Here is a 21,493-nt window from a genome sequence, read left to right as displayed (position 1 = left end):
TAAATTAAACAATGGCAATGTATGTAGATGGAATTTTATTTACTATTGTAAAATGACTTAATGTTTATCCATGAGACTATTCGTTTAATCTTTTAATTAGTCTCATATATAGTATGTCCCCCTAAAATGTGAAATGTTTCAGTAACTCATCGGAAAATAATTGTTACTCTGTTCTTAGAATTATTTTTTCTAGTATTTAAAAACATTGCTAAACCCTTGGCAAAAACAAACACAATTCAGTGTAACAGACTGAGCTTTAAATTGGACTTTAATTTTTAATAACTGTAACCTATTAATTGAACCAAATGTAGAACATTTAAACGACTCACTATGAAGTGTGTCAAATCAATGATAGAATGCATAGAAAGCAGAAAAAGTTTTAGGAAAGGTGTAAGGTGGTTAAATGTGGAAAAGGATAAATACTAATTGTAGTAACAAAATGGTACTAAATGCAAATGAATGTTAAATTAACATGGTATAAAAAGAGAACAGCTTAAATAAACTGAATTCACATATTACAATAGCCAAGTTATGATAGACTGAACCAAAGACAAGAACAGTTCTGAAAATTCTCTTTTCAGCCTACTTCCAATAGAAATAGTCAGGCTTTTTTTTCCCTGTACATAGTTTGATGCTTTGTCTATACCATATATAGTAGAAAAATAAATTCTTTAGCAACCTAGAAACAGTTTATAAAACTCTTAAAGTTTTAATTTTCTTTGCCAGACATGCCAATGTTAAACTGACAGCTATAAATTAAAGCTATATAGACAATAGGCATAAGTAATATAGAACAAGTTAAGAATACTACATTTACCGGATATTTTTTTTAAAAATTACTGTACTTTCTTAATTCCTGTGTGCTTTGCAATAGGAATAATAGGGACTTTGTTTTCTTAGAAAAGATAATATAACATGTAAGATTATAACACAAATAAGATAATTTATAATATACATGTATTTCAACAGCAGCCTGGTTCATATTGACATCTTGGTTCTGAAGTGAAAACTGGAAGTACAATTCTAGGAAATATTTATTTTAGGGAAAAAATGAAGTAAATCAAACTGTTAGGAGCCTTGAATCTCAAAATCATCTATTTACACACACGGTAACTTTAAAAACTGCAGTATGAAGATTATAACAATAACCAGTTAATTTCTTCTTCATTACATATCTAGTAATGGAAAAACCTTATTTTCCCTTACCAGAAAAAAAATTGGTGGCTTGATAATGAAAGAATTTTAAATGAAGTCAAACAAAATTTACCTGTGCTACCAGTACTGAAAAAATTTTCCTGTAACTTAGTGCTCTGGTTGTATCTTCATTAACAAACGTAACTCTAAAAGCAGCAGTCATTTATAGCAAATCCGGTACCAACATCAAAAGAAAACAACTGGTTTAAAAAATGGTGCAAAAGCCATTTTGGATTTTAACACAACAGATCACAGAAAAGATATGAATGCAAGTTTGTGATTTTATATATACACACTCCAATGAGTCTGTCAGTACCCAAAGTATTTTTATTGCTATATTAGCAATGGATATTTTGGATATGTTCTTAAGGGCCACATAAAAATAGATTCAGGGAACAGATTAAATTGAAGTCCTAGATTAAAATTTGGTTTAAAGAATTTTCTACAACAAATTTTATGTTTATGTATGAAAAGTTATATAACCTTATATGAAAATGTCATGAAGCATTTTCTACACTATACTAAATGTATTCCCTAAGAGGGAAAAAATTAAAACATCTAAAATATATTAGATTAAGATTATAAGACCATCATAGATCTTTTGAACATGCATCTGTTTACAGAATTAACAGTATACAAAATGGTTCTTTTATTATAGACCATAAAGAAATGGGTTGGTGATAACTACCCTTTGTACCACATTATCAACTCACTTTAGCCACAAGCATGTCCTTGGTATATGTGTAAAAGAAAAAGGCTCATTTATACCTCATCAAATTATCCACAGGTTTACTTAGAAGTACAAATGAAGGTGCAGAAATATGAAATGTTACATTTTTTTCTTTCTTTCTTTCTTTCAAACAACATCCCAAGCATGGCATAAGTAGCCTGAAATTATAAAATACTTAACTGGGCTTTTAGTTATCTACAGACTGCTAGAATGTAAATTAAGATACCCAAATTAGCACATTGAGTAACAAAACCAGCCATAAAGCAGGCTGAGAAGCATTAAATGTTTCATATATGTGAGTCTTTAAATCATTTAATTTCTATAGAAAAATTTTATTCACAATATAATGTGACAGAAATTGCCACAGGAATGATATACTGATTGCAATAAGGTTGCATGCAGCAGCAGCTTTGTATTTTATAGCTATTTTTGTTTATAAAAATTAAACCTCTCCAGTCATGCTTACCATATGGTCTTTGATTTGTAATGGAAGTGAATAAGGAATATAATATAGTTCAAAGAGAAAATCTCATTTTAAATGTGAATTATTTTTATGAAATATGAAGTATACTACTGAACCCTGAAACATGCATGTCTAGACTTTTTTGTCCAATTTCAGGCTGTATGCAATCAGTTTCTACTTATATAATACCAAGAGGATCTGTCTGTAATTGTGGTTGAATCAGCTGAGGTTGCAATGGTGGTGGTAACTGAAGTGGCACCATTGATTCCACTAATTGTCCAGGGTTTGTAGGTGGTAGAGGAGCCACAGCATTCACAGTTTCTATAATTTCTCCATTATAAAAGAAAAACTGACACTGTTGAATGAATGTTTCAACAACAGATTGATGGATCTTAGTAGTAGACAGAAACTCTCGATTTTCAAAATCAGGTCTCATCAACGTTGGCCAAAAACAGATGGATAAGTTGTCTGCTGTCATTAGGTTGATTTTATTTTGCTGACTGACCCTGAAAATTATGAAAGGAAAAAATACAAATCAGAACTCATTACGTAAATAACAGAATCCCAAAACTAGGAAAGATTTTAGATTATTTAGAAAATATTTCATTTTATTTAGTGTTACCTTTTTTTTAACCTTTACACTTAGAACCTTGTTTTTCTTGGTTTCTACATTCAACTACATTTTAAAATAGAAGAGAGCAATAAAACTCTTGATTTTTTTAAAAATGAGATTGCCAGTCTTTTAGCATCCCATTAAAATTTAACATATAGAAGTTTTAATTTGCCTGGGAAATTCAAACATTTCCCTCCAGGGTAAGAGGGCCAGAAGACAAAAACTAGTAGGTTTCCAAATAGTTCATTTGAATTCTTAGACTACTGGAGATATTAAAATAAACATAGTATGCCATGTCTTTAAACCAGATTTGGGTAAATCACTTTACCATAATCCACTTAACCAAAAATATTTTACTTTTAAAATTATTTCTAGTAGTCCATAAAACCATTTTAAATCATTACCTTGTATAGTATTATAGACTATTTGAAAAATAACTCAGTTTGTAATACACTCTATCTTTAAATTACTTGAGTTAATAATTTACAAATGGCCATACATCATTATCTTTCTTTTTTTTTTTTTTTTTTGGGTCCGGTTGCGGCGCCTGAACTCTGGGCCTGGGTGCTATCCCTCAGCTCTTCAGCTCAAGGCTAGCGCTCTACCACTTGAGCCACAGCACCACTTCCGGCTTTTTTCTTTTTGCTTATGTGGTGCTGAGGAATCGAACCCAGGGCCTCAGGCATGCAAGGCAAGCGCTTTACCACTGAGCCAACTTCCCAGCCCCATCATTATCTTTCATATCAAGAAATACAAGGCAAATCTCACACTGTAATTCAAAATTATTAAATTGGAGGAGATTATTGGGAGTCTATACAATCTCCTTTTTTCAGATATAAACAAACAGTCCAGAAACATAAAGGACAGGAGAAAACCCTTAAATTTGTATATTAAAAAAAAAATAAATCAGAAGCAAAAGAAACTCCTGGCCAGGTGCCAGTGGCTCATACTTAGAATCCTTGCTACTCAAGAGGCTGAGATCTGAGAGTTATTTTGAAGCCAGCTTGGGCGGACAAATTCAAGACTCATTTCCAAATTACCAACAAAAGCCAGGGCTCAAGTGGTAAAAGGTCAGCTACGAGCAAAAAAGTTAAGCTAGAATGTGAGGAGCTAAAAACTAGTACTAGCACATACAAAACAAACATTCTTGGAATACTAAAGTTTCTCTGCAGTAAAGTAAGTGGCCTAAAAAAATGTTCTGAGCCAGACTCCTGGGCTTATGCCTGCAATCTCAGGAGGCTGAAACCTGGAGAACTGAGGTTCAAAGTATGACCAGGTAGAAAAAAGGCCTCAAGACTCCATTGCCATTTATCTAGCAAAATGCTAGACTGGAGGCATTGCTCAAGTAATACAGAGCCAGTAATGACCAAAATAAGTTCACAAGCTGTGGGGCTAAGGAAATAGCAAAGTGGTAGTAGAATGTTTGCCAAGCATGTGTGAGGCCATGGTTTTGATACTGAGCACTGGGTGGGAAAAAATGTTCTGTGTTAAAAGCTATTATATTCATTGAGAGACTTACTGGAAAATCAGAATAAAGTCAACTTTTGTTAATAGATGGTAGGAGCTATTAAAGGCAGTTTGGCATTCATGTAGTAGGCAAGTAACAGGCACTGGAAATATCTGAGGAAAGCTACTATGTCAGTTTGAAATGAGGGTGGCTAGAGAATGCTTCAAAGAGGGCAAGAGATGATGTTTTAGTTACATCAAAGGTGATGGATGTGGGATGAATGGTATATAGGTAGGAAAATTCAGTTAAAACACAGTTAATTTTAGCATTTATGAAAACCTCTTAGCAGGCCTGTATAAACTGCTAAAAAATATTTGTTGTTTCTGATTCTGGGGTAACTAGTAGTTACCTGCATTCCTAACAAATTCCCAGGTAATGCTGCTGCTTCTGTTTTGGAGCCATACTTTGAGAACTATCTGAGGTAGTCATGTCAATATATGATCTTGATACCCTTAGTCAACTACTATTAAATTCAATACAGCAACACTTAGTTCATGTATGGGGCAAAAGAAATTTGAATCACTATTGTTAAACGGCTTGGATTCTTTTGTGTATGGGGTAGGAAGAGTATTTGGGGCTTAAAGTATTAAATCAGGGCCTGGGTGCTTGTCCCTCAACTTTTCGCTCAAGGCTGGTGCTCTACTACTTGAGAAAAAGTTTCACTTCTGGCTTTTGGTGTTTAAATAAAAATAATCTCACAGACGTTCCTGCTCCAGCTGGCTTTGAACTACTATCCTCAAATCCCAGCCTCCTGAACAGCTAAGATTACAGGCATGAGCCACCAACTGAAGCCCAGATATTCAATCATAAGTGGTCTTTATAGAATACTTAAAAAATATCCTCTGGCATCAAAATCAAGAGGAGGAAAAATTGGCAATTATAATAAAAGCTACAAGAACAACTGTAACAAAGCTAGTTTCCTAAACAAGAAACAGTAATAAAGCAGTGGTAAGGGAAAGAAAATGGAGAATAGGAAAAACCACGCTTATTGTAGTGTTGGAAGCATTGACTCCCAAGGCCCCATCTAAGCTCCTGTGTGCCGTGAGGGTACGTGCTGGCATGCATTCCTCTGGGGGAGGAGGAGGACACCCTTTCCTCCATGTGGGGCAAAGGTCCGATGGCAGTGCCAGATTCAGGTGTTGGTTTTCCAGAAGTGCTATTCGTGCTCCGCCTAGTTAATTGTGTAGACTTATGCCTCAAGATTCCTTTTGTGTTTCTTAATGGAGCCCCACCTGCACCTTTCACTGATTAAAAGTTGCTAATTGTCCACATTCCCCAAGAACTGTTTAAGGTCAACTTTCTGTCCCGTGACTGTCCCATGACTACAGACTTACCTTCTATGCCCCTATGCCCTATATAAGCATATGATGTTTTAATAATCTTTGTCTACACCCGCATGGTATGGTCCCTTTCTGCCTACCAGACACCATGTTCCCAGGTCTCCCTGTGTGAACAACAACACTGATGTTTAATTAAGCATTCCTTTTTTTTTTTTTTTTTTTTTTTGGGTCCGGTCGTGGGGCCTGAACTCTGAGCCTGGGCGCTGTCCCTCAGCTCTTCAGCTCAAGGCTAGCGCTCTACCACTATGAGCCACAGCGCCACTTCCGGCTTTTTTCTTTTTGCTTATGTGGTGCTGAGGGATCGAACCCAGGGCCTCGAGCATGCAAGGCAAGCGCTCTACCACTGAGCCACCTTCCCAGCCCCAAGCATTCCTTTTATACAGACTTAGATCTGATTGTATTATTCTGCTATACCTCCAGTGAATCTCGGTGTAAATCATGCAGCTTTTTAAAAAAATAAAGTATGGCCCCAGTTTTTAGCTTCTTTGCTGCTCCTCAATGCATCAGATATATTTTGACTACATTGCTTGTTATGGTTATCACCAGAGCTAAGAGCAGTGCTGGGGAATAGTAAGTAATTTAGAAAATTTTGATAGTGGACAAATACTGAATATGCCCTCTTTTCCCCAAATCATCTTAATGAGGTTGAATTCTTATTTCAGTCAAATAATATATTTGCAAATTATTCCTATATTTCACAAGTAAGGTATCCTACAATATCCATGCACACTATTGTCATAACATCAAACACCCAACTTTTCAAAAAGGGAAATTCTAAGTCTAAATACTATATGCTGAGTAGTATTTTCTTAAGAGGAATATAAATAATGAGAATGCAAATTTACATTAAGACACTAAAGTAATAATAAAGCTTCAAACATTGGTTAATACTCTTTTAAATAGCATGAACTAAAATGTGCTCGATTGAGCCTTGATATTATTAGTTAAAATAAACTGCAGTTTAGTTTTTTCGCACTAGAGACTGAACCCAGGGTCTCATACATGCTAGGTAAAGCTCTACCATTAACCAGAAAATATTACAAAATATACATTTGCAATTCCATGTTGTAAATACTAAGTTGCCAGAGCAATTTTGTGAAGTGCTATCTTTCCCACTTGTTATATAGTAGACAAAAATAAAGATAGGAAGGTAATTCTCTCCAATGTAACAGAACTATTAATATTACAAGTAGACCCTTGCTTGATTCCATTGCCTGAAACTTCCAATCATTAATGCAACAGTGTCACTTAATCCTAGAAGTACCTTTTTACATTCAAACATAAACTTAACAAATCTAGTGATAATACAAAAACTTGTGCCCTGTATTTCAAGTAACTGGGTAGGTTTGTAGTAAAATATTTTTGTGTAATACCTAAACAAAACTTTATACAACAGCTAAACAAAATAGAAGAGGCAAAATGAATTACTTAAAACTTGGATTGATTCTAGTTTTTCCAACTCCAAATAGATTGATGTGGTTATTTAACTTATTTTATAATAAAAATTCTAAGAGTCTATAGAAGTCAATACTAAAGACAAAATTATATCAGGTTATCACATATAACTATTACACGCATAAAACCATAATCATATAGCTTTTTAGATATAAATAAGAAAATACAGATAATCATTAAGGAAAGCCAAAACTGAACCATGCTTCGAATGTTGCTTTTTTGAAAAAAAATCTTCTAATTACCCAATTAATGAAATTAACATGTTTGAAATCTACAGTGAATTTTATACTGCAAAAACAAAACAAGTACCTGTTCAGATGTGTTATCACGTATCTGAATACCTCATAGTTTACAGGATGAAATTTCTTAACAATTTCTTTCAAGACATGAAGGCGTTCTATTTTATCTGGAATTTCTGTGAAAGTAGCAAAAATCTGCATGATACTCATATATTTAAAATACTTGATAAAAGCTTCTTGCTAACACTATAAAAAAATTAAGGATGTTCTTGAAGCATATTAAGTAAACAGCAACAAAACATAATGCCAAAAGACCCACTAATCTAAATTAAGAAATCATTTCAATGAACATTCCCAATTACACCATCTATTCCAACAGCCCTACTATAAGTAAAGCTATTTACTAAAGACCAAAGTGATTCAGCACTGATAAAAGTGTATTAGTAACTGACTTTATGTATTTTATAAAACTATTACTAATGTTCACTAATATTAGTTAATCACTGATATTATGTAAGTTAATCAATCTGAGAAATGGATTGGTAAGTCTTTTAATAGTCCTGGTACAAAGAGTATATTATTTCAGACTATACAATTACTCAGTAGTGAGAACAAAAGACAATATTTAACTTATGAGCATAGGCTGTCTTCTACAATAAGCCTTTTAAATTAGAATTTTATGTATTTTTAGTGTACCAATGAAATTGATGTAAAAATAATTCTCAGTTCAACAGCCCTTCAAAAACAGTGGTAGGCTGAATATATATGGCTCTCTTGTAATCTGTCTATCAAAAAAATAAATGTCCTTTATAAACAGTATAAACATTTAATATAGTTAGTTACTCTCCCAGTTTAGGCACATTATATCATGGAATCTGAAACTTCTTCCTGAAATAATGGAAATAAAAGACTGCTTTCCTATTCTTTTTCATTTGAGGTTAATGTGGACATTACATCATCATGGGAGTATAATCAAGTACTTAAAATTCTCATTTGTCCACAATTTACTTCTATTGTTATGTACTCTATATGTTCCTGGCTTATTGTTTTCCAAAAATTACTTCAGATGTAAAGCAAACATAAATTTGATTAAAAAAAGTAAAGATACATATATGTTGACCAAATATAGGATAGTATTTTACTGAAGTCCATAACATACATTTATTTGAAACATTTTTCTTGTAATACTTTTGAGTTAGAATTAAAAATACTTCAAATTTGGGAGAATAATTTTGAAAGAAGGTAATTATGGTTGAAATAGATTGTTTGCAACTATGAAAATACAAGGAAAGCTACTGAAATCGTTTTGGGAAGGGGAATAGGAAAGCAAAAAGACAATGAGATTGAGAATAGATTATAAACACACGGAATATAAATAATGTGTAACTATTGTAAGCTAATAAATAAAAAATGCTAAAAAGTAAAAATACCTAAAAAATATAAATACCTCCATGTATACATTTAATTAACTTCTCAGAGTACTGATCTGGCAGGATATCTAAAACTGCATATTCCTGGGTTCCATCCACGGGGATTCTAATTTTACCTCTAAGACAGCTGATTTCCCCCACCCCACCCCCCCCATATCCTGGGGCTTGAATTCAGGGCCTGGGGCAGTATCCCTGAGCTTTTGTGCTCTACCACTTCAAGCACAGATCCACTTCTGGAGATAAGAATCTGCCTGCAGCCAGGCACTGGTGGCTCACGCCTGTAATCCTAGCTACTCAGGAGGCTGAGATCTGAGGATCGCGGTTCAAAGCCAGCCCGGGCAGGAGAGACCGTGAGACTCCTATCTCCAATAAAACCACCAGAAAACCGGAAGTGGCGCTGTAGCTCAAGTGGTAGAGCGCTCGCCTTGAGCTGAAGAGCTAAGGGACAACGCCCAGGCCCAGAGTTCAAGCCCCACGACCGACAAAAAAAAATAAACTGCAATCTCCAGATCTCCTGAGTAGCTCAGGCGTGAGCCACTGACACCAGGTGACAGCTGAATTTTCATAGTTAAAATCCTAGTGCATGACTGACTTCAATTACTACTCAAAAATTACTATATCATCCTTCTCAAGAAAGTAAATTTATACTTACTTGCTGCTGCCAATAGCTCTGGATGGAGTGGATATGGAATTAAAGGATCTGGTAGATCTGCAAAGAAAGCTTTAAGAGCTCCAGCTACAGCATTTACTGTCACTTCCATTGATACTAGACTGATATTATGATCTATAAGACAAAAGTAAAATTTTACCTTATATAATGAAATTTTAATTTATTGTAGAAGTTAAGCTCAATAGGTACCTCTAGATTAAAAGATTTGAAATTTCTCACTACATCCTGTTCTTCAGAGGTTGACAAGACTATATTGATCAGGGAAAAGAAAACCAAGCAAGAAATTGTTGTTTTCTTTTTAAAAATACCTATCTTAATTTCTTCTGCTTCCACAGGCATCTTTTAAAGAATCCATAAGAAACCAGAAAGAAACTATTTAACAATTTTCTAAAAAGTCTAAATTTAAGTAATTGTCTTATCAGTATACTGAACTAAAAGAGAAAAAAAGAATGGAACATACTAAAGGTGTGTCATAAAATGTATCTGAGATTAATAAATCATTTAAATCTAAGATAGACTAGAAAATAGAAAAAATTCCTATCACCTAGAAACAATCATGTTTATAATTCCTTTAGTTTTTCCATCACTTAAAGGAAAAAACAAATACCTATTCTATATATTCTATACTTTATTTCATTTTTAAGGTATTATCCAAGCTTTAAAAAACATTTTGTTTATACTGGAAAACTGGCAAACAAAGTTCATGTATGTAACCCAGAATCATCAATTAACACTATACTTCATATAAGCAGGTTTATTTATTTATTTTTTTGCCAGTCGCGGGGCCTGAACTCTGGACCTGGGCGCTGTCCCTCAGCTCTTCAACTCAAGGCTAGCTCTCTACCAGTTGAGCCACAGCACCACTTCCAGCTTTTTCTGCTTATGTAGTGCTGAGGAATCGAAAACAGGGCCTCATGCATGCAAGTTAAGCACTCTACCACTGAGCCACCTTCTCAGCCCAAGCAGGTTTATTTTTGACCCATCAGTATTGAGGTTTGAACTCAGGGCCTTGTGATTATAGGTAAGTACTCTACCACTTGAGCTATGCTCGTGCAAGCGCGCGTGCGTGCGTGCATGCATGTGTGTGTGTGTGTGTGTGTGTGTGTGTGTACCACTTGAGCTATACTCCCATCCAGGTTTTTTGGTGTGTATGTGTCTCTTAAACTCAGGAGTTCACATTCTTGCTTGGCTTTCTTGCTCAAGGCTGTTGCTCCACCACTTGGCCATTACCTCCAGTCTGCTACTTTGCAGGTTCATTGGAGACAGAGTCTCTTAGATTTTTTTGCCCAAGTTAGCTTTGAACCAAGATTCTCTCATCTCAGCCTCCTGAGTAACTAGGATTGCAGGCATGAGATTTCACTTTTTGTACAGGCAGCTTAAACTGACTCTCCTTTTTATGCCTAATTATGCCTCCAAGTAGCTAAAATTATAGACCCAACTTATTGGCTGAGATAAAGTCATGCTAACTTTTTGCCTGTGATGAACTTGAACTACAATGCTTCAAACCCTGCCTCTTGAAAAGTTGGGATTACAGGAGTGCTCCTATACATAAATGATTTCAATAGTTAAAAATGTTTCCTCAGATTGATTAACTTACATAGTATTAGTGATTAACTAGTCAACATTATTAGGTAGGCAGTCTATTGCTCAAGCCCTGCCTCCAACCAGCTTTGATCTGCCCAACCTTACCCCTGTGTAGCTAATTGACTATGAGTTGAAATGAAGATCTCACAAACCTTTTCCCTGACTAGCTAGGGAAAATCTTCCTGTATCTCAACCTCTCTTAAAATTCTTCACATGCATTATTCACACTTAATGTGTCCCAACCCTTTGCACAGATGAAGAAATTGAAATTTAGAAAGATAAACGTACCTGATACACAAAGAAAGAAAGTGAAAAAATTAGAAAACAAAATCAAAGAGTCAAATTCAAGAGCTTTGGAATTAACCACTATCCTGGCCTTCATTACCAGAAGTGAAATATATAAATTATAAATTCTACAGTTTCTCTAATGAAGATTTAAAACTAAAAAATGGGCTATAGCATTCTTTGACAACACAGCTAAAGAGTATATACATACATACATACCACCATATAGCGCCATATATATATATATATATATATATATATATATATATACCACTCAACAACTTGATATTTTACCATGGTATCAAACATATATTATTTTACATGACTAACAAAATTAAACATTAATACTCAGGAGATTTGCCTCTACCTTCCCCTGTCCCAACTACAAACAATGCTACAGCAAATGCTCTTTATAAGCTTAAGCAAAGTCTTCTCTAACATAAACTCCTTGAAGTAGAATGTCTCTAACAAAGTTACTTGAATTTTAATAGATATTCAAAAACTGCCTCTCAAAAGGTATTCATAACCAGTGTATATGATACCTATTTGCCTACAGTCTACTAATAACCTTTTTCACTCTGATAATAAATACAATCTTAAGGCTAAGGACTTTTTCAAATATTTACTAATAGCTTTTTTCTGCAATAAACTGCTTTAGTATAGTTATTCCACATCCTCCCCAAGAGTGCATTTGTCATGGATTTTATCTATGCTTTATTTATATCCTCTTACAGAATTTCTGCATCTTTGGGTAGTTCAGGCATTTTTGGTTTCCTATCAAGTTTAGGCTTTTCCTACTCAACACTATAAAAATGCTCATTTTCATTCAAGTGTTTTTGTTTTTCATTCTTCTACATGTAAATCCTTGACTGTATATGTAATTTATTTATGAATAGGCAAATCAGTTGTTTTTACTCTTAATGTTAAATTCTCCAACATTATGAAAAAAATTTTCTCACAGGCCTTTGATATACAAAGACGCTAATCCATTGTAAGTCAGTTTACTGCCTTCCTAATTGTGTTGATAGATTATATAACCTTTTATATTTATATGTGAATTGATTATTGGGATAAGAGTATAAAACATGAGGAAAAATGGAGAGTACCTGAGCCATCATATCCCTTATCCTTCCTCAAAACAGTGTTTTATAGTATTCCTTGCAGTCTTAGGACATGAAATAGATTCTGATTATTCCTAAAACAAAACCTATATATTTGCCTTCATACTATTTATTCTGGGCTTATGACAGACTCTGTTCCAATACAGTGCTTTTAAGTATTTCCTTTTTTATGGAAGAAAGAAGATGGTCTCTCTTTCTCTCCTTTTTTTTTTTTTTTTGGTTGGTTGTGGGGCCTGAACTCTGGGCCTGGACGGTGTTCCCTCAGCTCTTCAGCTCAAGGCTAGCACTCTGCTACCTGAGCCATGGAGCCATTTCCACCTTTTTTTGCTTATGTGGTGCTGAGGATTCAAACCCAAGGCCTCATGAATGCAAGGCAAGCACTCTACCATCGAGCCACTTTCCCAGCCCTAGAAGGTCTCTCTTTTGCCTTCATTCTTACATTACAAATAAGAGGAATACAATCTTAGCACTTGAGAGGTGAAGACAGGAGGACTGAAAAGGAGAACTGCAAGTTCAAGATTAGCCTGAACTTGTGATGTTCCATACTGAGATCTCTCTCTCTCATATATATGTGTAAGAAGAATACTATATTTTCTCAAACTGTTTCTGCCTTTCATTTTTATCCTATTGTGTTATAAAAGTTTCGTATTTCAACTTCTTGTAATTGCCTAGAATCCTAATGTAAAGACAACTTTCCTACCTCTCCTGTCCTTTACTGTGGCAGATAGTACTTTGAAACTCTCTTCTTAGCCATTTATTTCATTAGTTTTAAATACAAACCACAAAACTCCAATAAGGGAAACATCTAAACAATGATTTAACTTTACACAATAGTCATCTTACCTTGATCAAACTGCTTTTGAATATTGTCTTGATCAGTTTTGTTTCCACTAACACGATACAGTCCTTCAGTACATAATCCTATGAGAAAAAAAGAAATACACACGTTTCTACAAATACACATATGTCCACAATGTATTTAATTCTAAATACTGGTATAACAAAGAATGCACTTAACCTTAAATCCTTAATAACTTACCAAAAACAAGATAAAATATTTTTCAAAATATTTTTGATTATTTTAAAATAAGCTCTCAATGGACCATTTCTTATTTGAAACCATTTAAGATATCCAGCTTCAAACAAAAACAAGATGAGATAATTTATACCTATTCCTCCTCCCACTAAGTATAACTCAAAACCCTGAGGGGAAAAAAACACACACACATACACATGACTTTTTGAGATGAAATTACTTTAAAACCAAGCAAATAACATTACACATACACACACACACACACTCTATAAGTTTTTTGTTGTTGTTGTTTGTTTTTTGCTGGGTGGATTATGAGGCTTAAATTCAGGGCCTGGGCCCTGTTCTTGAGTTCTTTTGGTCAAGGCCAGTATACTACCAACCCAAGCCACAGCTTCATTTCTGGTTCTCTGATGGTTAATTAGAAATAAGGGCCTTTCCAGGGGCTGGGAAGGTGGCTCAGTGGTAGAGTGCTTGCCTGGCATGAATGAGGCCCTGGGTTCGATTCCTCAGCACCACATAGGCAAAAAAAAGAAAAAAGCCGGAAGTGGCGCTGTGGCTCAAGTGGTAGAGTGCTAGCCTTGAGCTGAAGAATGGGGGACAGCGCCCAGGCCCAGACAGAGGTCAGGCCCCACGACCAGACGCCCCCCAAAAAGAAAGAAGGGCCTTTCCTGTCTGACTGGCTTCAAACCACAATTTTTCTAAGTAGCTCAGATTACAGGCCTGAGCCACCAGCACCCAGCAAGTAAGGTTTGTTTTTTTTTTAGTTCTTATAGTCAGTTCTTTATCTGAGAGCTTCCATAAATCCAAACATTTTATTAGTTTGAAACTAGGCAGTTCACAGATCTATTTATAAAAGAAGTGAAAACTTTGGTGAATAACAACTCCTTTATACAATTAAAGAAATTTTAAAAAATTAAAATATGGGGAGGGGGAAATAGGCAGGTGAGGAGGGAAGGGACAGGACAGGAGGGGAAAAACAAGGGCAGAAGTAACAATGCTGGATAGGAAATGTACTCATTACCTTATTCATGTAACTGTAACCCCCCTGTACACTATTTTTACAATAAAAAAACAAAAAAATTCAAATATGTTGATTTTGTGTGTATGTATGTATGTATGTGTGTGTGTCCTGTGGCCTGAACTCAGGGACTGGGTATTGTCCCTGGGTAATATCACTTAAGCCACAGCTCCATTTCCAGAGTTGAAGATTAATAGAGCCTCATGAACTTTCCTGACCAGGCTAGCTTTGAACTGTGATCCTCAGATCTCAGCATCCTTAGAAGCTAGGAGTATAGGCATAAGCCACCAGTGCCTGGCTCATATACTGATTTACTAATTTTGTTAAGTATAGATAGCATAATGGTCAATTTTATATGTCATATAGTTAAGTGACAACAGTTAGTCAACAGTTAATCTAACAGTGGACTGACTTAATCAGTTAAAAAACAACAGGAATGGGAGGGGAGTGGGGAATGGTAATCGGGAAAAAATGAGGGAGGGGGTAACAGTGTTTGAAAGAAATGTATTCATTTACTTACTTATGTAACTGTAACCCCTGTTCATCACCTTCACAATAAATTTTTTAAAAAAACACAACATTAAGTAACAAAACTAGGGTTTCCTGGAGGAAGAAGAAATTCCTCCTGTGTTTATAACACTATGTTTTGTTAAAGAGTTATAGCCTAGTTCCAAAGTGTCCTTTTCCCTCTATGTCATTTATATTACCTATCTATGTTACCTACAAAATGAACTACATCTCATTATTCTCTACATAAAGTTTTTCTTCCTTTTGTGAATTCTATTATTAGTTCTTAATGCATACAAAAAACACCCATGTCTCAGTGACACTTTCCCTCCAACTCTAATTTCTTCTTTTTTAGAAGCATCAACACTTTATCTGTAACTACAGTATTACCAATAACTACTTTCCATAATGTACTTAACAGAGTATGTTCTACGCAATGGTAAATACATTAGCAGTGTCCTTCCATCTGGTCCCTGAAAAAAACACACAAAGATACAAGCATCTACTTACTTTACTTTAGTTATTTCACCCACTACTGATGTGTTGAAACAACACATGATATTCAGACCAATATATAGAAAAGGCTATTAGTATTTATTCTTCCAATTCAGTTTACCAGAAATACAGAATTAAAAAAAAAAAGTCTCTACTTCTTTATAATGCAATTGCAATAGTGGGGCATTCCAGATGAGTTATGTTCATATGGAAATATAAATTTAGGTAAGTAGAAGAATGCCACATCTACTTAGCCTGATCATGTATGTGATCACATATTATAAAGAAAAAAAATTGAATACAAAGAACTACAAGTGGCCACTGTCAAAAGATATCATAATACCCTAACAATAACATATATAATTTCTTTAGAGGAGAAACACCTCAATTTTCTAGATTCAGCACAATTTTTGCTAACCCAAAGCTCATCAGAAACTTCAAATTTTTTAAAAAATGAGATTAGCAGCAGTGAGAGGTATGTCTGGTAACAAAACAGGATACTGAAAACTATAAAATGCAGGAAAATAAACTAGAGAGTTTAAGTGTAACGTAAGAATGTCTTGAATTCTGAAGAAGGCACACTTATAAAGCCAGTAAATGTATCATTAAAATACCATTCTGTAATCTTAGCTACTCAGGTGGCTGAGATCTGAGAATCATGGATTAAAGCCAGCCCAGGCAGTAAAGTCTGTAAGATTTTTATCTCCAACTAATCACCCCAAAGCTACAAGTGGAGCTGTGGCTGAAGTGGTAGAATGGTAGCTTTGAGTAGAAAAAACTAGGGTACAGCATTTAGGTCCTGTGTTCAAGCCCAAGGACCAGCACATAAATAAACGACCATTCTGAAGGAGGAAACACTTCTAAACTCTATAAGGCATTAACACTAAAGTCAGACAAAAACATAGAAAAGCTAAAAGACAAAACAAAATCAATGTCAACAACAATAAACCTAAAGCTCCCCAACAAAATGCTAGGAAAATGAATCCAACAGATTTTATATGTAACACACATTAATAGAAGAAAAAATATCCACACAATTATCTCAGTTGATACAGAAAATTCAATAAAAGCAACATCTTCATGCCACACACACACACACACACACACACACACACACACACACACACACACACACACACACACACACACACACACACACACACACACACACACACACACACACACACACACACACACACACTACCCAAAACCATTATAAAACAGGTATAAAACATACTATGGGTTGAATTATCTCAGCCTCCAAAACCTCAGAAGGTTAACTATTTGGATATAAGCTCTTTGACGATATAGTAAGTCAAGATAAGATCCTACCAGCTGATATTGATGTTATTTTTTTATTTTTATTTTTGTTGGGCCTGGGCACTGTCCCTCAGCTCTTCAGCTCAAGGCTAGCGGTCTACCACTAGAGCCACAGTGCCACTTCCATCTTTTTTCTGCTTATGTGGTGTTGAGGAATTGAACCCAGAGCCGCACGCATGCGAGGTAAGCACTCTACTACAGAGCCAACTTCCCAGCCCTATTGGTATTATTTAAACCCAATGTAACCGGTATCCATAAAAACCACATGCTAAAGGCAGTGGAGTGATATAGCCACAAAGCAAGGAATAGGACTAGAATCAAGAACAAGGAAGGATTCTACTCAGTTTCACAGAAAGGACAGATCCTGCTGACATCTTAATTTTAGACTTCTAGCTTTTAGAACCATGGCAGAATAATTATTACATGTTGCTAACTACGCTTCTGTATGAAATTTTTGTGCTTGTTAGCGTTTTGGGGCCCCTCTCTTTTGTATAGCATGTTAAAGATTATGAACTTTCCTTCTCACTCTAATGTTGTCCCTAAGTTTTATAAACATAAAGCTTATTATCTACACATTGACAATGTCAGGGCATTGTGGTCATATGTGCAATACTACTAGCCTTTTATATATTCTAAAGGCATCGTAAGATTCAATAGGCCTAAAACAAATTCATCATGAAATTGCCAAATCTGTTTTCACACTCTAACTTCTTAACGGAATACCAACTACGATTACCCTAATAATCTGAGGCATTTTTGAGTCCTCTTTTAATCCTACACTTACCTGGTTTTTTTTTTTTTTTTAAATCTTAATTCCTGAAAGTCAATTATTCCATTTTCAGTTTCTCTTTTCTATACTACTACTACTACTACTACTATTACTACTACTACTACTACTACTACTACTTTAAAACTTACAGCAGTATTTCCTGACTGGAGCTTAGCACTATTATTATACATAGAGGGACATAAGCTTCTACCATGAAGGATTAACTGCTATAAAAATTGTCCTTCAGCAGTAAACAACTAAACACTAGAAAAACCATACGTAACATATTTTAGGTACTGAACAGGTAGCTTGAAACTATGATCCATAAGGAAAAACAAATGAGGAAAGCTGTCTGAATGATCCAACTTCTCGCCTGGAGTGTTTAAGTGATAGTAAAAGGGAGATGAAAACCCGGCAGATCACCAGTGTGGAAAGGCTAAGAAGGCTAGAATTTGCGGCACAGAATACAAAATGGGGTAGAGGGGGGAGACATATACAAAAAGCCTCAGATACATGTAGGCATGTAGAAAAGCCCCTGGAATTTTTGTTGAGTGTTGCACATACAGTTCCTGAACCCAGAAGCTGAAAATTATTCTTGAAATATCTTTTAGTAATAGGGCAATAAGTAAAATTTGCTGCATTACTGTAGGTCTAAGTAAGTTTCAGAATAAAGGCCACTCGAAATCGTGAACATTTTAGCGAAGTGTATCCAATAGCAACATATAAAAAGGATAAAACACTATGATCAAATGGTGTTTGACATTTGAAAATCAACTGACACAATTCTCTATATAAACTGTAAAAAGCACAGGATGACCCATTGCTAAAAAAAAAAAAAAAGGTAAAAAAAAACCCTATTACAACAACTTAGTTGGGGGGGGGGTGGAGGGAGGAGTTGGAGAGGTGTGGAGGGAAGGGATGGTAGGGGAAAAACAAAGGAGGAGGTAACAACACTCGATAGGAAATGTACTCATTACCCTACCTATGTAACTGTAACCCTTCTGTACAGTATTTTTACAATAAAAAATATATACAAAAAAAACTATTACAGTAATATCAACAAATGCAGAAAGACCACATCACAAAATCAGTACTCATGTGGGAGAAAAACTCAGCAAATTAGGAATGTTAAAGAGTATTTTCTCAAGCCAACAAAATGCCTAAAAATAACAACAAGACTGAGTATAATTCAGTGGCAGAGGGCTTCCTCAGCATGTGACAAGGGACAAGCACTGTTAAAAAAAACCCAAACACACACAACAACAACCCAATAGCTAACCTTACACATATACTTTATTATAAAAATTAGGTACTTCCCCCATCCTAGTTAGAATGTCAATTATCAAAAAAACTATTACAGATGCTGGCGAGGATGTGGCCAAAAGAGAACACTGATACACACTGTTGGTGGGAATGTAAACTTGTTCAACCACTCTAGAAAGCAGTATGGAGGAGGTTCCTCAAAAGACTAAACATAGAGCTTCCTATGAACTAGCAATTTATCCCATAAACCACAAAAAAGACTACACTAAAGCTACCAGCACAATCATGTTCATTACAACATTGTTTACCAAAGCCAATGGTGTGGACGAACAGATCAAGAAAATGTGGTATATATACACAGAAGAAATTATCTGCTTCCACCAGAAAGAATGATATCGTACCATTCATAAGGAAATGGAACGACTTGGAAAAAAATCAGATTAAGTGAAGTCAGACCCAAAGACCTGTACATGTAAAAATGTGAAAAAAAATCGCTGCAAGTCATTTAATGTTGCTATCTATGCCTCTTTGTTAAATTTTTTGTGCTCATTAGTGTTTTAAGGCCCCTCTCTTGTACAGCATGTTACTTTTCTTCTCACTCTAATGCTGTCCCTAAATTCTATAAACATGAAGTTTTTATTAATATAGATATATATTGACAATGTCAGAGAGAAAGATTATGTAGGGAGACAGTAGATAGCATCATTTTCTTTGATGCCAAAGAAACATAGTTTCCATGGTTTCCCTCATTTTTGTAACTAGAAAGTGCCTATAAATGTACAATTAAACACACTGGATGGTAAAAGAGAAGAAATACACATGGACATAATAAATTATACAGAACTCTAGACATTCAAGGCCCAAAAGCTATATGCAGATGATCATATAAAATTATGCTTATCAAAATGAACTCCAAGAAATGGTAACAAGAGCTTTTGTGTTATTTTTTTCCTCCTTTGTTGCTGTTTTTGTTTTCTATACCTTTCTATATCTATCTATACAAGATACACTTGTATGCAAGTGTATCTGTTTTGGGGAGGGTAAGGGGGAGTACAGAAATGGTGGGACAAAGGGTAAACAAATGCAGGAGTCATACCGACTAGACATATTGAAAAGAAACTATAGAAATTGTGAAGGGACAGGAAGGAAAAACTTGGGAGAAAGCTAGGGAAGGGGTGACTGTTCAAAACCAAATGTACTTATGTAACTAACCCCTCTGTAAATCACCTTTACAAGAATAATTTCTAAAAAAATAAAGTTAAAAAAATTAGGTGCTACCAATAGTCTATATCTTAAGTGTGAAATGGTGGTTACAGGGCCATAAAGCTATCAAACCTCATACTGTACAATTAAAGTATATAAAAGTTATTATATATAAATTACAATAAAAAGTAATAAACTGACTTAAAACTACCACTCTATTTTAAGGTTGTTCAAAAAAGTTTAGCTTTTTGAACTTCATTATAACAAGAACAATGTCATTTATATCATTGTATTTCAGAATTTATAAAAAGAAAAAAATATTGCTGGGCATCTAGATACTGCTCACATTTAGCTACTTGGGAGGATAAGAATAGAAAGACTACTGTTTTGAGGCCAACTCAGCATACAACTGTTTTGGAGGGTTGAACTGAGGTTAAAGGCCATCCTGAGCAAAGAAGAATCTATGTCAATGGAGGTAACTAGATATGATGATGCACTCCTGCCATCCTAGCAATGACAGGAAGCCTAAAATAAGCAGTCTGCCATCCAGGTGTATATATAATAACAGTAAGTAAGACCTTATCTCAAAAATATAAACTGAAGCTAGAAATGTGTCTTAGTGGTAGAGTGCTTGCCTAGCAAATGAAGCCTTGGGTTCAATTCCTCATAAACAGAAAAACCAGAAGTGGTGCTGTGACTCAAGTGGTAGAGTGCTAGCCTTGATTAAAAGAAGCTCAGGTTTAGGGCCTAGGCCTTGAATTCAAGCCCCAGGACTGGTGCAAAAAACAAACAAACAAAAAATATAAACTGAACAACAGGCCAGAAGACCTGGTTCAGCACAAGAGTGTCTGCCTAACAAGTATGAGGTTCTGAATTCAAACTACAGTACCACATAAAGAAGCAAAGTACAATTTTAAAATAATGGGAAAGCAGGAGAAAAATGAGGGAAAGGGTAACAAGTTTGACAAGAAATGTACTTATTACCCTACTTATGTAACTGTAATCCCTCTGTACATCACCTTGACAATAAAAAAGGGCAACTGCAAGGTATTTCCATGACTACAAATTAAGCCTAAAGATGGCTATGCTATATATACAGTCCACATTGCGAGTTGCCAATTGAAAACTGGTATGTTTTGTTTTTTAAAGACAACTTTGCAATGCAGTCCAGTCTGGGATTCAATTCTTGCTTCTTCAGTTCAGTCAGAATGTATCACCATATTCAGCACATAAATGGAACTCTTAAGCACT

General features: G+C 35.0%; 1 protein-coding gene across 5 annotated transcripts in view; it reads right to left on the bottom strand.

Moving 5' to 3' along the window:
- Nucleotides 1-250: 250 nt before the first annotated feature.
- Nucleotides 251-21,493, bottom strand: part of Arhgap5 (Rho GTPase activating protein 5) — an 89,819-nt gene continuing 68,576 nt past the window's right edge. For all 5 annotated transcript variants that reach the window (XM_070026451.1, XM_070026455.1, XM_070026446.1 and 2 more), the window contains exons 4-7: nt 13,475-13,552; nt 9,624-9,755; nt 7,612-7,717; nt 251-2,893 (exon numbers count right to left, since the gene is read on the bottom strand). In XM_070026451.1, the coding sequence (XP_069882552.1) occupies nt 2,566-2,893; nt 7,612-7,717; nt 9,624-9,755; nt 13,475-13,552 (644 nt within the window). In that variant the 3' untranslated portion in view covers nt 251-2,565. The remainder of the gene's footprint in view (nt 2,894-7,611; nt 7,718-9,623; nt 9,756-13,474; nt 13,553-21,493) is intronic.

Source organism: Dipodomys merriami, unplaced genomic scaffold (assembly GCF_024711535.1).
Source record: "Dipodomys merriami isolate MVZ:Mamm:240054 unplaced genomic scaffold, mDipMer1.0.p SCAF_1, whole genome shotgun sequence".
In the NCBI taxonomy this organism is placed as follows: domain Eukaryota; kingdom Metazoa; phylum Chordata; class Mammalia; order Rodentia; family Heteromyidae; genus Dipodomys; species Dipodomys merriami.
Note: the sequence above shows the minus strand (reverse complement) of the source record. Positions and strands in the feature narration are given on the sequence as shown.